At 40.1% G+C, this 17,945-nt stretch overlaps 2 protein-coding genes and 1 long non-coding RNA gene across 7 annotated transcripts in view; 2 read left to right on the forward strand and 1 right to left on the reverse strand.

The window, feature by feature from the left end:
- Positions 1-406: 406 nt before the first annotated feature.
- LOC113020609 (transmembrane emp24 domain-containing protein 1-like) lies at positions 407-6,473 on the forward strand. The gene is made up of 4 exons (XM_026164713.2): positions 407-1,628; positions 2,566-2,663; positions 3,718-3,904; positions 4,020-6,473. Exons 1-4 carry the CDS (start codon positions 1,434-1,436, stop codon positions 4,236-4,238), a joined length of 699 nt encoding a protein of 232 aa, XP_026020498.1. The 5' UTR covers positions 407-1,433; the 3' UTR covers positions 4,239-6,473.
- The window catches only part of dnm2a (dynamin 2a), a 34,586-nt gene continuing 21,145 nt past the window's right edge, over positions 4,505-17,945 (reverse strand). Inside the window, exons 13-21 of one of the 5 annotated variants that reach the window (XM_080300807.1) lie at positions 16,712-16,763; positions 15,458-15,490; positions 13,360-13,470; positions 11,201-11,310; positions 10,961-11,072; positions 10,560-10,724; positions 9,139-9,362; positions 8,746-9,009; positions 4,505-5,370 (exon numbers count right to left, since the gene is read on the reverse strand). In XM_080300807.1, coding sequence (XP_080156933.1) covers positions 5,340-5,370; positions 8,746-9,009; positions 9,139-9,362; positions 10,560-10,724; positions 10,961-11,072; positions 11,201-11,310; positions 13,360-13,470; positions 15,458-15,490; positions 16,712-16,763 — 1,102 coding nt within the window. In that variant the 3' untranslated portion in view covers positions 4,505-5,339. Of the gene's footprint in view, positions 5,371-5,944; positions 8,425-8,745; positions 9,010-9,134; positions 9,363-10,559; positions 10,725-10,960; positions 11,073-11,200; positions 11,311-13,359; positions 13,471-15,457; positions 15,491-15,688; positions 15,701-16,711; positions 16,764-17,945 lie in introns of those variants that run through there. The other 4 variants (XM_026164705.2, XM_026164706.2, XM_026164708.2 and 1 more) reach the window with 4 other exon arrangements.
- On the forward strand, positions 12,476-13,634 carry LOC145428531 (uncharacterized). The gene is made up of 2 exons (XR_013908822.1): positions 12,476-12,706; positions 13,133-13,634. It is a non-coding gene; the product is annotated as an uncharacterized LOC145428531 (long non-coding RNA).

The raw sequence follows: 17,945 nt of genomic DNA on the forward strand, positions 1-17,945 counted from the left end.
TTTAAAGTAATGTGTGTGAAGTGGTTCTGAAATATGCTAGTAATGGACAATATGATGAAGTGGTTTCCATTTGATCATTCTAAACACCTGCTTAGGAATACATGATTAATGATGATTTAATGTGTACATGATGCAATGAAAGTGAGAGAGCAACGATGCAAGGTGAATCATAGGATGAAAATATATATATGATGACAAAAGTATGACAAACAGAAACAAAATATGACACAGAGCATTATAGAGGAAGTGAACATTAATTTGAACTTCCTTTAATGCTGTTTGTCTGCTGACCCAAGTGGACCTAAGACAGTTTAATTAATTCCTAATAGCAGTGGTAAATGTCTTTTATTTATCCTATCATTTTCACATCTTCACTTTGAGTGTTTCTTGGGAGAGACTGGCGGGGGGAACAAGCACAGATCTAGGCCTGAGACTGTGGTTTGGGGAAGGCCTCGGTGAGGACTGGTGGCAGATCTCCATCTACCAGTGAGAGGCGTGAGAACTGGGAAAGGAGAGGGAAGGTTGGGCAAGAAAAGTCAGAAAATAATGAGCTTTTCATACTAAGATTTTATTACTCACTCTGAAAAGAGAGAAGTCACATTTAGTCACATTCAGTACAGTATTACATAATTTTCCTTTCTTTATCTCTTTATTAAATTAAGAAAAGTGTTTGTTCAGTCTGTCGCCCTCCAGTGATTTGTAAATTGGCACTTGCTCTGTGGTTTTGGGTTTCGTTGATTTGTTTTGGGGGTTTTCTTCTTCTATATATCAAGAATAAACTAATAAAGTGACAGAGAAATAACATCACATAGTCTCTAGGCTGTAAATAAATGATCTTCCATTGAAAGACCGTTCAATGGAAATCACTCAGCAACATTTTCTGTGAACACTAAGCTCAGCAATCATGGACCCAGTCTCCACAAACTCAAAACTTTATGATACAACGTATATTTATTTATTCATGAAGTCATCATAAATCATGTTTGTGCCTCTTTTTTTTTAATATCAAGCCTGCTTTCTATTCTTTTTTTTTTTTATCTCATCAACAGCTCCACCTAAAGGAAAATGTCAGGTAGTTCGCCTACAACGTTAGTGATCTTACGTGTGTAAAAACCAGAAAATTAAGAGAAAGGGGAAATGAAATGTGAAAAACATAGCACTTTTGTCTTCGAAGAAATTTTGTAGAATTTTTTTTTTTTTTTTTAAACAAACCAATTACTTCATGTCAGCTTTGTCAGCTCTGCTGTTCAGACCGCAAAGCGCTATTGGTCGCAACGGTGGCTCCACTCATTGAGCTTTTAAGGGAAGCGGTGCTATCTATTGGCTATTCTACAACTGTCAGAGTGCGAGTAAGCAATTAGAGATATGCAGAAAACTGTGTAGCAAATGTGTAACAAGTGGCTCATAGTTGGTGAAAGTAGAATAAATGGACTATGCACTGCCACCAAAACATGATGACTGCGTCTGCACAGCTGTGTTTGCTGGCATATTTAACTCTGACTTTGGGATTGACTTTGGGTTTGGGCCCAAACAAAAACATGGGGTTTACGTTCCTCTTACCAGCTGGAAGCACAGAGTGTTTTTACCAAAGGACGGCGATGAACGACAGCATGGAAGTTGAATACCAGGTGAGTGGAAACTTCTCTCTTTGGTGTTTGTCTGTACACGGACAGAGTTTATTCTGATGTTTGCTTTAGCCGGAAAAAGTTTGTGTATAATATGTAACTCAAAAACAAGAAACGTGTTGGACTTTGGCATTGCATAGAGAGAGATAACAAAACCACTGGTGCTGCAGAAGCCATAACACAGAGGGGGAGCAAAATAACCCACAAAATGATTAATCTATCTTTATGCATTATCTCCCCACCACCCACACACACACACACACACACACACACACACACACACACACACAACAATGCATAAATCCAAAGAAACTTTCATTTCAAAAATTCAGAATAACCTTTGGTTAACTTCCTATAATCAGACCACAGTTAGTATCGCGGTCACTCTGTTACTGCAATCTCTTTGCAGCTGTGGTGGTGTGCTGGTTCTGAGTCATGACTCTTTATGTCTCCGTGTAGCATTAATGCATTCATTTGGAAACCTAAGTCACAATCATTAAACAACATAACTACACCTTCAGTATCCTTAAGTTCCAGTCCTGCTTCAGAAGTAAACATCTGACAAAATCCTTTTTTTTTCAGTCAGTCACTGATAAAATTCATCAATTTCCTATCTTGGGTGTTAAACTTGTCTGACCCTGTGCTTTTCATTAACTAGTGGGTTATTTAGGTGCTGAAATAAACACTTTTAACTGCTGAGAACTGTGTGGCTAGAACTCAGACAGTGGGATAACACGTGAGCTAGGTTGTCGCTCAGGCTACTATCAGGGTTCTAATTTGAATTTCAGGCAGCTGTTGCAAATGAACCTGTAAAGTAGAGAAGCTTCACATGTAAGCTGCATGTCTGGGATGAAAAGAAATGAGCTGTGTTAGTGAATTCTGTGTGATTGTGACTTCAAACCTTTGCAAATACTGACTTCAATCCCTGTTTTTGTTACAGGTGATCGCAGGGTCAGGTCTGGATGTTGGGTTTATCCTCCTCTCACCCACCGGACATCGGCTAGTCTCTGACTTCAGGAGGTCTGATGGTATCCACATGTGCGTATCTGTTCAGTCTGAGATGAGCAGTCTCTCTTGCTCTTTGGTATTTCTATTAAAAAGTAGTTAAACAAATGTACGTAAAGAATGACTTAGATACACCTGTTCAAGTTCTTTTTAATGCAAATATTTGATCAGCTAATCACAGGGCAGTAAATGAATGTGTTTAGGCATGTAGGTATGCTCAGGATGACAAAGTAAGCATCATTTTGGGGAAGAAACGTTATTTAGGTGACTTTGAATGCAACACTGTTGTTGTTCCCAGATGGGCTGGTCATAGTATTTCAAAAACAGCTGATCTGCTGTGATTTTTGCTTCATTTCAATTCAGTTCTGTTTATATAGCTCCTTCATGACCACTGTCATCTCAAGGTGCTTTAAATTGTAGGCTACAAACCCTAAAATGATTTTAAAAAAATTTAAAAAGCAAGAAAAAAACCCCTCACAAACATAAAACCATCTTTTGGGTTTACAGAACATAATGTGTCCATCTTCCGATGGCTGCTTCTAGCAGGATAATATGCCATGATGTCACAAAGCTGTCGAACTGGTTTCTTGAATATGAAAATCAGATCACAGTTCTCAAATGGCCTCCACAGTCACCAGATCTCAATGTAATAGAGCTCCTTTGGGATGTGGTGAAAGGTGAGATTCACATCATGAATGTGCGGCTGACAAATCTGCTGCAATTGTGTGATGCCATCATTTTAATATGAACCAAAATCTCAGAGGATTGTTTACAGCGCCTTGTTGAATCTGTGCCTTGAATTAGGCACTTCTGGAGGTCAGAAGAAATCATTCTGAAGGCGCCTGTTGTGATTTTTGCTATACAAATCTGAACTGAATTAAAGGGAAGAAGGTCTAAAGTCTACCTAATAACGTACATTTTAGCGGACATTGCGTTTTCAGTAGGAGAAATTTTTCATCACAGTTTTTCGCAGTTGTCCAGATAAACTCTTTCTTGCCCGGATGATTGAATGTGTATCAAGACATATACAATGTGGGAGATTCATATCGATCGGCCACCTGTCTTCAAAATGTTCTTTTTCCTGTAGGGTGGATCCCACAGTTGATGGAGACTACCGGTTATGTTTTGACAACAGCTTCAGTAAAATGTCAGAGAAGATGGTGTTTTTTGAGGTCGTCATTAATAATCAGAACAGCAAAAACGGAGGCCAAGATGATTGGTTAGAGACTGTAACTTCAGACAGCATGGTGGACTACAAAATGGAAGACATCAGGGTGAGAGCAGAAAATAAAATTATGCATGTCCTGGATCTAAATTTACTCTACAACTGGTTATCATATCAGCGCCATTCGTTTAAATCCACTTAATGTCTTTTTTGTCCCCCTCCAGGCGAGAATGGACTCTGTGCACCGGCACCTGGAGAAAAGCCATCAGGTCCAGGCCATGCTGAGGGCATTTGAGGCGAGAGACCGCTACCTTCTGGAGGACAACTTGTGGCGAGTGTCCTTTTGGTCCTGCGTAAACCTGTCGGTCATGCTCACTGTTGCTGTTGTTCAAATTTACACCCTCCGACGCCTCTTTGTCAACACCAAGCAGGTCCGCACATAACAAAACCATCCTTACCTCCATCGACGAAAGACTAGCAGAAAACACTCAACTGACATGGGAGCTGAATTTAAAGGAATAGTTTACATCATTTTAAAAAGCTGGTTTTTGCACTGGATTTTTTTTTAATTGTCAAAAACTGTTCCCTTTGATGCATTGTGGAAACCACTTTCTGCTTTTGTGTCATCCCTGAAATCACATTTATAGCACAGTAGTGGATGCCTGTAGCACCGGTATTTGTTAAAAGTTTCATTAGGGAAGCTAGAACGTCAGTTGTTCTCCCTTGAAAGTTTATTGAATTACAAACACTACATTTGGCACATCTAGAAACTAAGATTATCAGAACACCAAAAAACTAATTATCAGATACGTCACCTCATGAAAGCGCATGATGAAGCTTTTTAAAAGCTTTAAAAACAAAAAAACAACAAAATGATGCAAAAGAGTAACTGTAATAAAATAAATATTTATAATCATAAAAAGAAAAGTCCCTGATTAGATTTACTATATGACAGTTAAATATTACACAAAACAATAACAGTCAGGTGGCTGGGGAAAAAGGCATCAGAGTCACTTGTTTCATGCAATTGCACTTTGTGGTACTAAGGTGGAGAAGTCAGTAAAACCAGGTGTCTATTTTTATAACTGTGAGCAGTTACAGACTCTGCCATGAATCATTTTATTGTGGTAATGCTCCACCACTTGAAAGGCATTCTCTCTTTTGCATCACTGAGCAGATACATGAAAAATTATAATACAATTCTCCTGCTGCACTTTGTGAGTTGGCACCAGAACTGAAATGATACAAAACAAATGCTCTAAGGTCTTCTGGGGGATTGGGAACCGAGAACTGAAAGTACACCATGAGATTTCAAACTATTTCAGCTTTTTGTGCCCACAATCATTAGTGTCATTATCCCAAAGAAAGAAACAAAACCCTGAACCATGCCACTCAGTTTGAATTCTTCAGTTAGGCTGCAGGACTGTAACAGCGTTATTGGGAGTGCCTCTTTGTTTTGATGAAGTGAAATTAAAACGTGCTCTTCTGCTCCCATTGTTGTCATTGATTGGAGTCATTTCACATTCACTGCGGAGCGGCCAAGGTCACTGCTGGTTTCGACGAGGGGCCGGGCGCCTGTTCAGGAACAACTGACATTAATCTCTTGGTGACACGCAGTAAAGAATTGCCGTTGACATGTTAACCCTTCAGGATCCAGTTATCAAAACAGCAAGGACACTTGTACTGTGGCGGGTGCCGGCTGAGGGATAGAAGGACCTTTTGTTTAAGCAAAGGGAAATACTAGGGAAGTGCATTTCACATTTGAATTTTAAATACTGCCTGGAAAAATCTAAATACTAAAAGCAACCGTTTATCTTTCATCAGTGTGAAAAATGTATGATTATATCTCAATTTAGTGTTGCAAGAGAAAATCTGAGAAGCTGTTATTGGAACATGATTTGGCCCACAGAGAAACAATGATTAAAAGTTAATGTTGCAAAAATGTAGTGTTCCTGCTCATCACCACAGGATTTGTCAAGATGCATTTCTGCAGGCTGTTAAGTAGAAGGTTGCCATAGGAATATGGGCTTGTTTTAGCCCGAGAGAGGGAGAGCGAAAGCAAAGAGAAAGGAGAGGACCACCAGGAAATGCTCTATACATTATCTGAGAGAAAGAGAGAAGACCACACAAGACACAAACAGACACCAACCACCAGAGCCAGTCCCTTTATTGTACACAACACCTCTTTATTTACTCGCCTTTCTAAATCCGTTCATGTTGTTTATTCAAATCAATTAATTGCTACAGAGGCACTTGACAAGGTTTGAAGAAAAAAAAAAAAAAAATGTTTGCAGGTTGTTTCCAATCCCCGTCTTCCAGATCCGAGAGTTGGGTTCGAAGAAAGATGGGTACGTCCATTAGGGAGAAAGGCAGTTTGCTCACAGCCCACTATATGACAAGCCATTTACAGGTTAGCCTTCGCAAGGGCAGGTCTAAGTGACAATCACAGAGATTTAAACTCTAGACCAATAAATATCTGTTTTAGTTGTTTAAAATTTGTGTACCATGGGGAGTGTGGAAGATCCATTATTAAAGATCTTCAGTATAAAGACCGGATAGGAATATTTTATTCTTCCTGGTGCTGTCACTGAAAGCCAGACCTTGAGAAAGGAAGAAAAGGCACATTTTGTCTCAAGAAGCAGTGGTTTGGGATCTTGCTGCATTTTTTTTTTTTTTTTTTTAAAACAGCTTTTTGATTTGTCAGTCTGGTTAATTAATCATCTTTCCTTGATGCAGACTACCATCTTAGGGAGCTTCTCTTGACAGGATGTGCCTTTATAAACCACAAATCCCAGCACCTGCTCACCACTACTGATCAAACAAAAAAAAAAACAGAAAACAAGTGCCCAATGTAACTCCCAATTTCCCCTTAAAGACTTAAAAATATATATATATATTTTTTTATTATGGTCAAATACGTTCAAAGAGCAATCAAAAGATCATCATCAAATAATCACAGCTGAACCAAGTGCACGTCCAAGTTTAGACAGATAATCCCTGTAGCAAAACCCCAAGTAACAGTCCAGGCGAAGCTGGGGGGCTGAGTTGAACATACCTGTACAGAGATGATACAATTGCTACCAAAGCATCAAAAGAAATGGGGGAAAATAAAAAATAAAAAAAATGCCCAGATTTTAAATAAAGCACAATGAAATAATCTCTTTTCCCGCCTTTATTGAAGTCTAATCTATGAAATGAGTGCTAGTGCTTTCTTTAATTTGATGACTACCGTTGTATTTTGACATTTTGGGCTTGGATTATGATCGATAGCATAATAAAATGAGAGATAAGCTAACTCCCCAGAATAGGCCAGCTATATACAGGATCATTTTATGCATGGAAGCATAAGTGAGAGAAAATTTCCTTGAAAATTAAGCCCAGACAGAGACGTAACATCTGATCTATACTTAATACCACCTTTACGCTCTGAATCACAGATCTGTCCACACACCCCTCAGCTTCATCAAGTTTTATCCTCTCCGAGAGAAAACTGTACCGTGTGCGCCGTTCTATTTAAATCCGCTAATCCAGGAATTAACTCTCCTCCAAGGCTGTAGGCCTCACTGAGGTATGACTGAGACTAGAAGGATTAAAATTCAAGACGTGATCATCTCCAAATTAGTGGAGAAAGCTTCCCAGAAAGTGCAGACAGCATCCATCCCACCCCTCCCCCCGGACTTTTGTGCATAGTGTTATGGTAACAAGCTACAGCATCCCTGCTATGAGTGGCTTAATGTAAGGCTAGGCGGTTAGAAGTGCTTGGATTATAACGGTCAATGAATAACATTTCATTGAGGAAAATAATAGTTGAAGGAGGAACCGAAGCTATTTCTCTCAGTGTCAAACAACCCTGCTCTGTATCTTTTTTTTTTCTTTGTTTTTACACTCTGTTGAGATTAAGATTTCATTTTAAAGCTACATGTATAACTGTCATTTAAAAAGGACAAATTCACTCAAATAAAGCAACACAAGGGAAGAAAAAAGAACAGTGATAATAAGCCATTGTTTTTCCAATATGAAATCAGGAGACCCGAGAGAACAGCTGGTTATGGGTGTATATTACAAAGACCAACCTAGACTTGAACGTCCAGGCTTATTTTGAAGGGGAAAAAAAGTAGGGCGGAGGGGAGAGAAAAACCCAGCCTGTACCAGTTAATAACTTAATAAATGTACTTCTGCTGAGAACCTTGCCAGGAAATAAACTGTAAAGGAAATTAACCAGTTATTACATTTAAAAAATATTGAATCTGACACATCATCTCCTAATGACAGAAGCTGAATGCATCTCACAGATGAGCCATTTGTTTTCCTCTTTTAGAGCAGTCAAATGCAATATTCAAGTGGTTAAGGGCTTGCTTTCTTTCCTGCGCATTTATAAACACATTATTAGCAGCTTATTAACATTGCTTGAACAGACATCAATGCGGCTGGATGTTGCATGTTATGCACTACTATCAGTCAGCCCCTCCCCTTGAGCCCCCGCCCCTGCCTATATTGTGCAGATACACACATCCACACACAAATACACACACTCTTAGGTGGACTCGGCCACAGGTCTAGTCTAGCAGGGAGGGCTCAGCAGGGCGAATAATGGTGGGCCGGTGAGAAGGAGCACCAGGGGGTCTTCGGCTGTAACGAGGAGAGAAAAACCAGGACAAGAAGTGAGATGTGCTCTCAAAGAGGCAGTGAAGAAACCAAACTTCCCAAACAGAAGCAGAAGAGAGAGAAGAACGGAAGAAGAGTGACAAAGAGAAACTTGAGACTCAGGAAAGAATGACGCATACAGAAATAATAGGTATGTATACAAACGACAGACAAACCACAAACCATGCCTGGAACTCTCGAAAGAAACACGATGATGTGACGTCAAAGACAAAGTGTTAGAGAGTCTGTGCGACAGAAATCACAGTAACACCTTCCACGCATTGCTGGTCACATCATAAAACTTACCTGGGAATATTGGGAGGGACACGAGCAGGCCGGGAGGGGATCTGTGGGGGTGCACTGAAGGGATCCTGACTGCTATTGAAGGCATTGATGGGCGGGCCTGGGCGGGAGGGGATTGGGGGTGCACCAAAGGCCGGGGAGGGATTGAGTGGTGCTCCAAATGCAGGGGAAGGGTTCAAGGGAGGTCCTGGTGTTGGTCCCCTCACAGCAGGTGGACGGCTGGGGGGTTGGGATGATGTAGGAGTTGGCCTGCGCTGAGCGGTCGGACTGAGAAAAAGTTTAGTGCATGACAAACGGAAAGGAAAATGAAAACCAACACAAAGATCACATGAATTCTCCTGTGTGATTAGAGAAAGAGTGTTTCAACTATTACATTCACACCCCGTTAACCCTCACCTGGCTTCCTGCATCCAGGAGTCATTTACAGGTGGCGGTACTGGGGTGGAGATTGTGTTGGCACTGATGTCGCCAATAATGACCAGTGCTTCCTTGAGTGCATGATACATGCGCAGCATTTCGTCTCTACGCTGGGCCTGGTCAGCCGACTCCTCCATCAGGATGTTCTGATCCCCAGATGAATAGAGGTAGGCCAGAAGCTCTGAGTGGATGAAGTCCTTCGCCTATAAGGAGGACATATTAATCAAGACAGAATCTTTAGATATGGAGCAGGAAAATGGCTGTAGTATGTGGTTCCAATTAATAAGATATTATGGGGTTAATACTTACTCATAAAAGAAAAATACGCATATATCTGTGACCAAAAATATTTGAAAGTCTTGGCAAAAGAGCTGCTTACTAGACAGTCGTGTAGGAGTTTGTTACAAGTGTGTGTATGTGTAGTTGCTGGACTGCTAGAAGATGTCAAAGTAGGCTCACTAAAATAATAAATCAGAATAAATGGACAGTGGGCAAGTTACTGTGAGGATGCCTCATAAATTCTCTTAATTGCTTCAAGTTTAGGAACTTGTGTCAAAATAAAATGCACGACTAATGCCAATAACAAAAAACAAGAAAACTAAAAACTGTTCTCCATAGTTCTACAGCAAATACACTTAGTACTGTAAGTACAATTAAAAGCTTGTTTTAAGAAAGACAACGATCAACAGAACTAGTAAAAAACATGCTACGTCCTCCCACAGTTCACAGAAATACACTTTGAGTGCGTAGGAGGGATACTGTGTGGAAGTGCAATATTTTAGGACATGCAGAGTGTTGCAATAGTACATGCTCTCATTTAAAGTTTAGGTTGAGATACAGTTACTGTTGGCATTTTTCACAGGACATATCCTCACAATTAGGATCCGCTTTAACCAGAAACTGTGCTTGAATGTATTATGCACTGTATGAAGTGGCTGTCATAGAGAATCTGCAGAAAAGAAGCCAATTAAGCTCTAAGTGAAATACAGTGCAGTGTTGCAGTAACAGACCCAGAACATGCAGACACTGTCAGGATATATATTCTTCTCATATTGTATTTCCGATGGTTGAATAGTGCTGGAAAACACCACACCTTTCAGGCATTACACAGTATGGGTGTGGGCACCAACTGTTTTCTGCAACTATCAACCGATTGAACCCATTTCATGGTGCAACTGCATAACTTTGTAACTTAAATACGCATGTCACTTCCCACAGTATGGCCCACCGCAACATGATCACTGCTCCGTCAGAGAAATTGCACACTGCTATGCCCAACTTATAAAAACAAACCCTTCCCCCCAAAAGAAATTTTCCAATGTGATTGGATAACTCTACTTCTAGCGTATTTCGAGTCTAGTCAATTACTTTGGTCTGGTGGTGAGAACTGCTGAACTTACGCTGTTGATCATGAGATGCATGATGGTCTTGGGCACAAGATCTCTGATAGATTTGTTTATGATGCTGATGTACGAGTCCACCAGGTTGCGTATGGTTTCCACCTGCCGTTCCAACTGAGGATCCATGGAGAATGTATCTGCAGGGCAAGGCTCTTCATTCTCCTCCTTAACCACAACATCAAAACACAAAACAGCAAAGATGAAGCAGAATTATAGCCTACACACATCTACTTCCTGTAATAGGAGCAGATATGAAAATTCTCCTGAAAATGTAAAGAGAGAAAAAGCGCTATAGAGTGTTTATAGTTGCACAGTAAGTCCAAACTCTGTGCTTGATTATGAATGCTTTCTGGTTCTTTAATGGAAAAGAACCAGTCAAACAGAAATACTTTGTTACATACCTGGTCCTTTTCTGGATAAACTCCAGCCCTGAGGAAAGACGCTTTCCAGCTGTCCACATCGTCCTGAGTATCACATGCCAGTTCTATTTGGCGAAGATCCTTGTACACGTTCCTGTAGAGATAAATAAGTGGCTGTGTGTAGCCTCACTCCAATACACAAATTCATGCACACACAAGGAAAAGATAGGCCTGCAGGAATACCGGTCAACAAGTACGGGTTTTATTATTAACACGACTGACCTCTGTTCAGTGTTGAAGATTGCAAAGATGTGCTTTGTGGACATAAAGCCTTTCTCAACATCTCTGAGCTTCAGGTTATCCAAGGGAAGCATATACTTCTTTTCTTTTTCCTAGCATGAGAAAAAAAACGTTTTTACACACGACACAAAGTAATAATAACAGGCAAACCTTGAACATATAACAGAGAACACATAAGGACTTCTACACAGTGCTGTAGTGAAATTTTTTAAACCTCCCAATAGTCAAGACATTTCTCATGATGTGAATAACATTTACTGAAATTTACAAAAGCATTGAAAAACAAATAAAATTCAAAAATAAATTTCAGAGTCAAGTTTTCAGAAAATGACCGATGGTACTAAAACATATGAAGCTTTCCTCAAAGCAGACTAGTAGAAAAATTATTCATCAGGTTGGGATTTTATAGAGAGCCTTCTTTGTCCTTAATGGCATCAAATTTTTCTGGTATTCCCCCCAAACTTTGGAGGCCTTTTCGAATTCTAATTTCTCTGTGGGAAACAAAAACCCTTACTCTTTTTCAGTTCTTCATTTGCTTTCTTTAAATACCACAGAAAATGTTCTCTGTTTGAATATTTCACTTAACTCAAAAATGTTACTTATAGAACTTCTAAATGATTTGATGTGTAACCCCTACATACTATGTAGGGTCGAAGAGCTCTGATTTCAACTGTAGGCTGTAGATGAAAATCACAGAGCGTTGCTCTGATACTTCGACACCAATGAGCAGACATGATGGAATGCATTTCCTCTGTGTGGACGACCACCAGGCTGGTGGGATGAAGAAATGCATGATGAGTGTGAGGAGGAGGAGCATGAGGGAGCTCTAGGGGGATGGGGTGCCAGCTTTCGCTGTTGAGCAAAGACATCTGGAAGCATTTATGTCTGCACAACCACAGAGAGCGGGGTGCAGGCCCAAGAGTTACATCACTCAGTTCCTCATGATTCCCCGCCCTCACGACACATACACACTCGCAAAAAAAGAAAAGAAAAAAAAAAAAAACAGGGGCTAAGTCTTTAACTGCACGTGCAAAGACAAACAAACAGACAAGCCTGACTAAAGCGAACAAATACATAAAACTGAACTTTGTGCGTGTGCATAACGACGCACTTGCACAGATACACCCAATTCCTAAATCATTTAGGCTGACTCATGTGAACAAGTGTCTACACACATGCACACTTGTACACACAATCACCCCCTCCCTCTGCTCTGGCCCCCGTAACCCAGTACGATTTCCTGCAAATTCCAAAGTCAGATCCCGGCTGGAACATTTCAGCCCGCCTGCCACGTCAGTTTGCCTCCACCATCGTACCGCTCCTTTCTCTTCGACTTTTCACAAAAGGCTACCAACGTGAGGACGCCCTTTCAGTTAACGTTTGTGTGTGTGTGTGTATATATTTTAAATGACTTCTTTTCAAAAAAAAAAAATAATAATAATAATAATCTTGGTGGAAGAATGGATACAACTAAGGACGATCAAGTGGGTGAGCAATGTGATGATTTTTTTTTTATGAATTTCATGCTATTAAAAGTATTCAAACTTTCATTTTAGTTAAATCAGTTAAGTCTGATCATTTTAAGTTTATCCATCAGGGCACGCATGCTTCTTGGAGTGAACATTTGTCTCCTTTCCTTGAATTCGAGACTCAGTACATATCTTTTCTACAAAACATATTTAGACACTGCTGTTTAGCCAAGAGGGGCTGGCACGAGTCACTCGCCTGAGTCACTTTAAACATATTGTTGTAATGGTTAAAATGTTTCATGTAAGGCTGCATTTTCACACAAAAAACTTAAATTTTAAGTTTTCTGTTGTTTTAGTAATAAGCAGTTCCTATATACACGTGGCTTTTTCTTCATATGTATGATTATTGAGATAATATTTACTCTTTGTGTCCTCGGTCCTACAGTTGCAGCATGCAGACGTAATGACCTCTGGGTCCTTCCTCCCATCAGAGTCCTTCTCACCCCTCAACCCCCACCTCGCCTGCCCAGTGTTCAGACTACCTGTTCATCAGGCTGCAGCTGAACAGTAGTCTGCACATTGGTTAGGCTAGGCTGGGAAATGACACCAAATCCTCATTTGGGATAGTTTATATTAGCAGCAGCGTCTTAACCACACAGCAACTCTTCTCACCTCCTCATTTTTGTACCAGGACAGGGACTCAGCAGTCAGGACAAACCAGTATTCCTTGGAGCCTCCTTTCATGATGCTGATGTTGATGGTTAGCCAGCCTTTCCTGATCACCTGTATGGTCAGGAGAATATGACGGAGAAGGGTTGTAGGGAGAGAGGGGTACCAGGAGGATTGAGGGAAAGCTTTAACAATGAGGTTCATGCACTGGCGAAATGTGGACCCCATAAAGTTCCATTAATTATGGGATTTAACAACAATAAAACCTTACCCGCTTACCTGCTGGGCCTTGGTATGTTTGTGTTTTTTTCTTTTTATGTACATATTAAACATTGTACCTAAACAAATCTAATTTACTTAACTAGGTATCACAAAAGAGAGAATCTGAAAATGCTAAACTATGACAAAATGGAGTGACTAAAGAACAGAAAAACATGCACATTTATCTAGTATATACACATGTAATATGGATGACTATATACAAAAGCATTACAAGGTTGAAAAGAGGGATGTAGGCCTCATTGTCTATAGTCCACAGTAAGGAAATGACCAAATGGGTCCTGATAGTACCCACAGCATGGCTGCTCTGATACAAAGTCAAAAACCAAAGGTCGACGGTGGTATGTTAATGCCAGCGGGTCAGTAAAGCCTAGCCTATGCACTGAAGTTAGAGAGCAGCATTGTTAATGGGTTTAGCTGAACTTTGAGAAAAGAGTGTTAATTACTTGATTTTAAAAGAAAGAGGTAAAGAAGGAAAAGTGATTTGTAGCGAAGGAGATTAAACACAGAGCCAAGCAGATGGACGGAGTTAGCAGAGATCACAAGCGGGACAAAAAATTTAAAAGCAAAGAAAAATCTGAAGTGGAGAGCTGGAGAGGGAATCAATTTAGGAAGAGTCCATGCATTATGGAGAAACCAGTGTAACCATGGTCTCTCCATTTTCTCACACAGAGCTTCATGCATTTCAAGTGCAGTATGTGAAACTATCTTTGAGAAGTGTGCTTTTTTGCAGACTGCATCTAAGTGGAAATGTCCATTTCAAAACCTGCTTTAGACCTCTCTCCTGCACTCCTTTTCCACCCAGGAGAGGACTGGAGTGAGCAATGGGAAATAAAGGTTAATTGGTTCAAAAGCGCCAACATAAACATGGGAGAGGAGTTAGGAATGCAGAAGCTAGTCGTGGTAGTTTGCCTTGGCATGAACATAACGTAACTTTTCAGAGCAATAAAAGGACTTAAATCCAGAGGATTTAAGGCAGGTAGAAATACTGCTTCCTGTTTTAATGTAAGCTTGCATAAGCGATGTGAGGATTTCACAGGTGAGATGTTCTTGTTTCTGTAGTCAGTTAAATCTAAATTTTTGTGATGCAATGGTTAATTAAAGGTGTTAGATTACATCAGAGTCAAAGGAAAGAAATTCATAGGATTGGTGTAAAAAAATAAAAATAATGACATTTTGAATTTGTCTTGTCAAATATTAAAAAAAGAAAATCAAAATGACCAAAACCCCCAAAACATTTCATTTAATTAAAGAAATCCCAAAGTCATAATCAATCATAGTACAAATACAGCTTTGATTAGTAAGAAGGTATCTTTTAGAATGTAATGAATTTAATCTAACAACCAATCCATAAAGGAAATGAGTAATTATTATTATTATTATTATTTGTTCCACTCTCAATACCCGTTTTGTCCCCAGCGACACTTCGGATGATTTCCACAAGGCAAACTTTTGAGTCACCATGCATGAGGCAGCAGCAGAGGTAAAAACCCAAGGACAGGAGAACTGACGCCTCCACGGTTACTGGTGGAAGAGTTCCTTGTTATCTTTCTCTGGTCCTTAACAGAGAGAACAAAGCACTGCCAAGTGCCAAAAGCCTTTATGGGCACAAAATAATTCATATCTTTTTCATATTATTCAATAGAGAAAATGTTAGTAGCAACCAAAATGTAGAATTAATGACAATTACTGTCATATTAAAGTGATGAATTACAGAAGTCAATGTGCCGAGTGTTACTCTAAAGATAGTCCAAATTACTGGACTGCGTGCTGATGTCAGAATTGTAATTGATATCACTTTAAGTCAGTCCTGAGACTCTACCTTTTCCTCGTAGACCTCTCCTAGTGCGTCAAGCTGCAGAGAGGTACAACAATTCATTATGATGAAAGTATAAAGTGCTATTTGCTATAGCTAGCTGTTTAAACAGTTATTTCATAGCAGCCTGTTTTTGAAGCCTAACTATACCAGCTGACCTTTCTGTGATGGCCTCAGTTCTTCTGCATGAGTTACCCCTACTGCCCCGGGCAGGGTGTGGGTTTGAGGGGTACTTACCAGAATCTCACCCTGCAGTAACAGGAGGGGGGGAGGGGGGAGATTAAAGCCAAAAAAAAAAAAAAAAAAAAAGGGGGAGTAGTATAAAATCAAAGCCAAAATAAATAAGGTAAGGAAGCAAAGAAATGAAGATGAAGGACAAGATGTAGGAGGAAAGAGGAGAAGAAGAGGAGTGAAGCAGTAATGAGGAAGGTTGAAAAGAAGATGGTAAAATGGCAGGAATGACAGTTTGAAGGAAGTGCACACACACAGGAGGAAAACAGAGGAAATCCATTTGGCAACCAGAGAAAGGAAGATGAAGAGAGAGGAGAAAAAGGTATAGAGAGAAAGAGAGAGCAAGAGAATTACATGCAATTAGAATTACTTCAAGTATACCACAATTTGGTTATGTCATATTTGTTGCTCAGTTGATAGGTGCAGGATCCATGCACATTCTGTATTCTGTAGCAAAGGATGCTTGTGAGTTAATGGGAAGGCAAAACAATCAATATAATTTGGGGATCAATTGCTACTTTGCTTCACACCATCATGCCTAGATCACATGCAAACAGCAATTAATAACAGCCAGAGACAAATGCTCGTTAAAAATAAATAAATAACAATAAAGCAGTGAAGCAGGGTCTTCTTTAAGTTCACTAAGGCAACTCTCCCCTTACTGAAAATGCCATTGAGGCTAATTAGCGGGAATACAATCATATTAAAAATTGCCTCAAATACACTTTACAATTTAAACAAACTTTTCAACAAAACACTGAATAAAATAGAAAAGGAGAGGTACCAGCTTTGTAACAATATTGGCAAAGACCAACCAGTTGAACATGAGGATTAGAAAAGATTGGGACTGGATACAGTCAGTGTCATTAACAGTTAGGTAGGTCAAGATAGATTAATGGCCAAGGGTCTTTATCACTGCTAAGTTATGTCAGGTATGCTCACTAGGTTTATTAACAGGTTGGTAATGGGAGGCGTCAGTAAAGGAAGATTAAATCTGGGATTGGTGAAAAGCTGACCGAGCAAACATACCTGGTTCGGTATGGCCCTCTTCTTGTTCGCAGCCGTGTTCCTCTGCTGAGCACTGTCATCACATAAAGAGATCACAACACACCTTATACCACATCTCTAAAATACACAAGTATTCACAAGTGACTTGTGTGGGTTTACCTAAGATGTTCATGGCGTCATTATTATTGAACCAATACATACACACATGGATGTGGAAGTAGGCTGGGGAAGAATTTGCACTACATGGGGACTATAATGGTCTTACAAATGCTATAAGACAAAACCCTCAATCTTTTCTGTTTGCCCACCTGTTGTTGCCGTACACTGGGGAGCTACCATCATCCAGCCTTCTGTAGTCAAGACTGAAAGTGATGTCATGAGAACCGTTAAACAGCCCTTGCTTACCGCCGACAAGTTTCATCAATCCGCTTGCCATGCAGAGGATAAACCTTCACACACGCACACACTCTGGGGCTTGCTTTGTTATTGGTCAATGAAACAACCCACACAGAGCAGGGAAGCGTCACTCAACTACATGCTACTGTAACTACTATGCTAAAAAGAACACGAATTCAACCACAAACTGCTTAGGGATATACCACAAACGCAGTGAACACTTTGCAATGTGCAAATTAGTTTCCAGTGCACAAAAGCATCTAAAGTCAATGCAGTAAAACGTCAGCACTTTCTCTCTTCATTGCCAACATTAGTGTTTATAGTCAAGCAACCGAGCATGCTTGACTTTGTTTGGAGGCTCAGCAAGTAATGCTGCATGCAGTGGGGAGAAGGCGGCATCTAAAGTGACCTTGATCAATGTAACATCCACTTTACTGAGAGGGAGAGATATGTGCTAAATGACTAATTGGCATGCTGCACACTGAGGCACAGTAGTTTACAACATGTATGTAATTATAAGCTGGAGCTCTGCACTCAATAGTCCAAATCATCCAACTGCAACCCTGTAAGCTTGCTAACATCCAATACCATCAGCGGGAGGTAACACGGATGTTCGGTTTGGCTTAAGCCGCCTACTTTGATTTGACACAAACTAACACTTTTTGTGAAGTCTTTACCCACTCATCGACTTGCTGTTGACTCCAGTAATCTTTACCCCATCTATCGCTCCTCTGCTTTTCATTGGGACTTCTCCACAACCATGTGACTAGAAACTAGAGAGCAGAAACTAGTTTCTCTAAAAATGCATAATTACCTCACTCTCCAATTTCAAACCAAACCAACGGGTTTGCTCTCTCAT

Source organism: Astatotilapia calliptera, chromosome 4, assembly GCF_964374335.1.
Source record: "Astatotilapia calliptera chromosome 4, fAstCal68.1, whole genome shotgun sequence".
NCBI lineage: Eukaryota > Metazoa > Chordata > Actinopteri > Cichliformes > Cichlidae > Astatotilapia > Astatotilapia calliptera.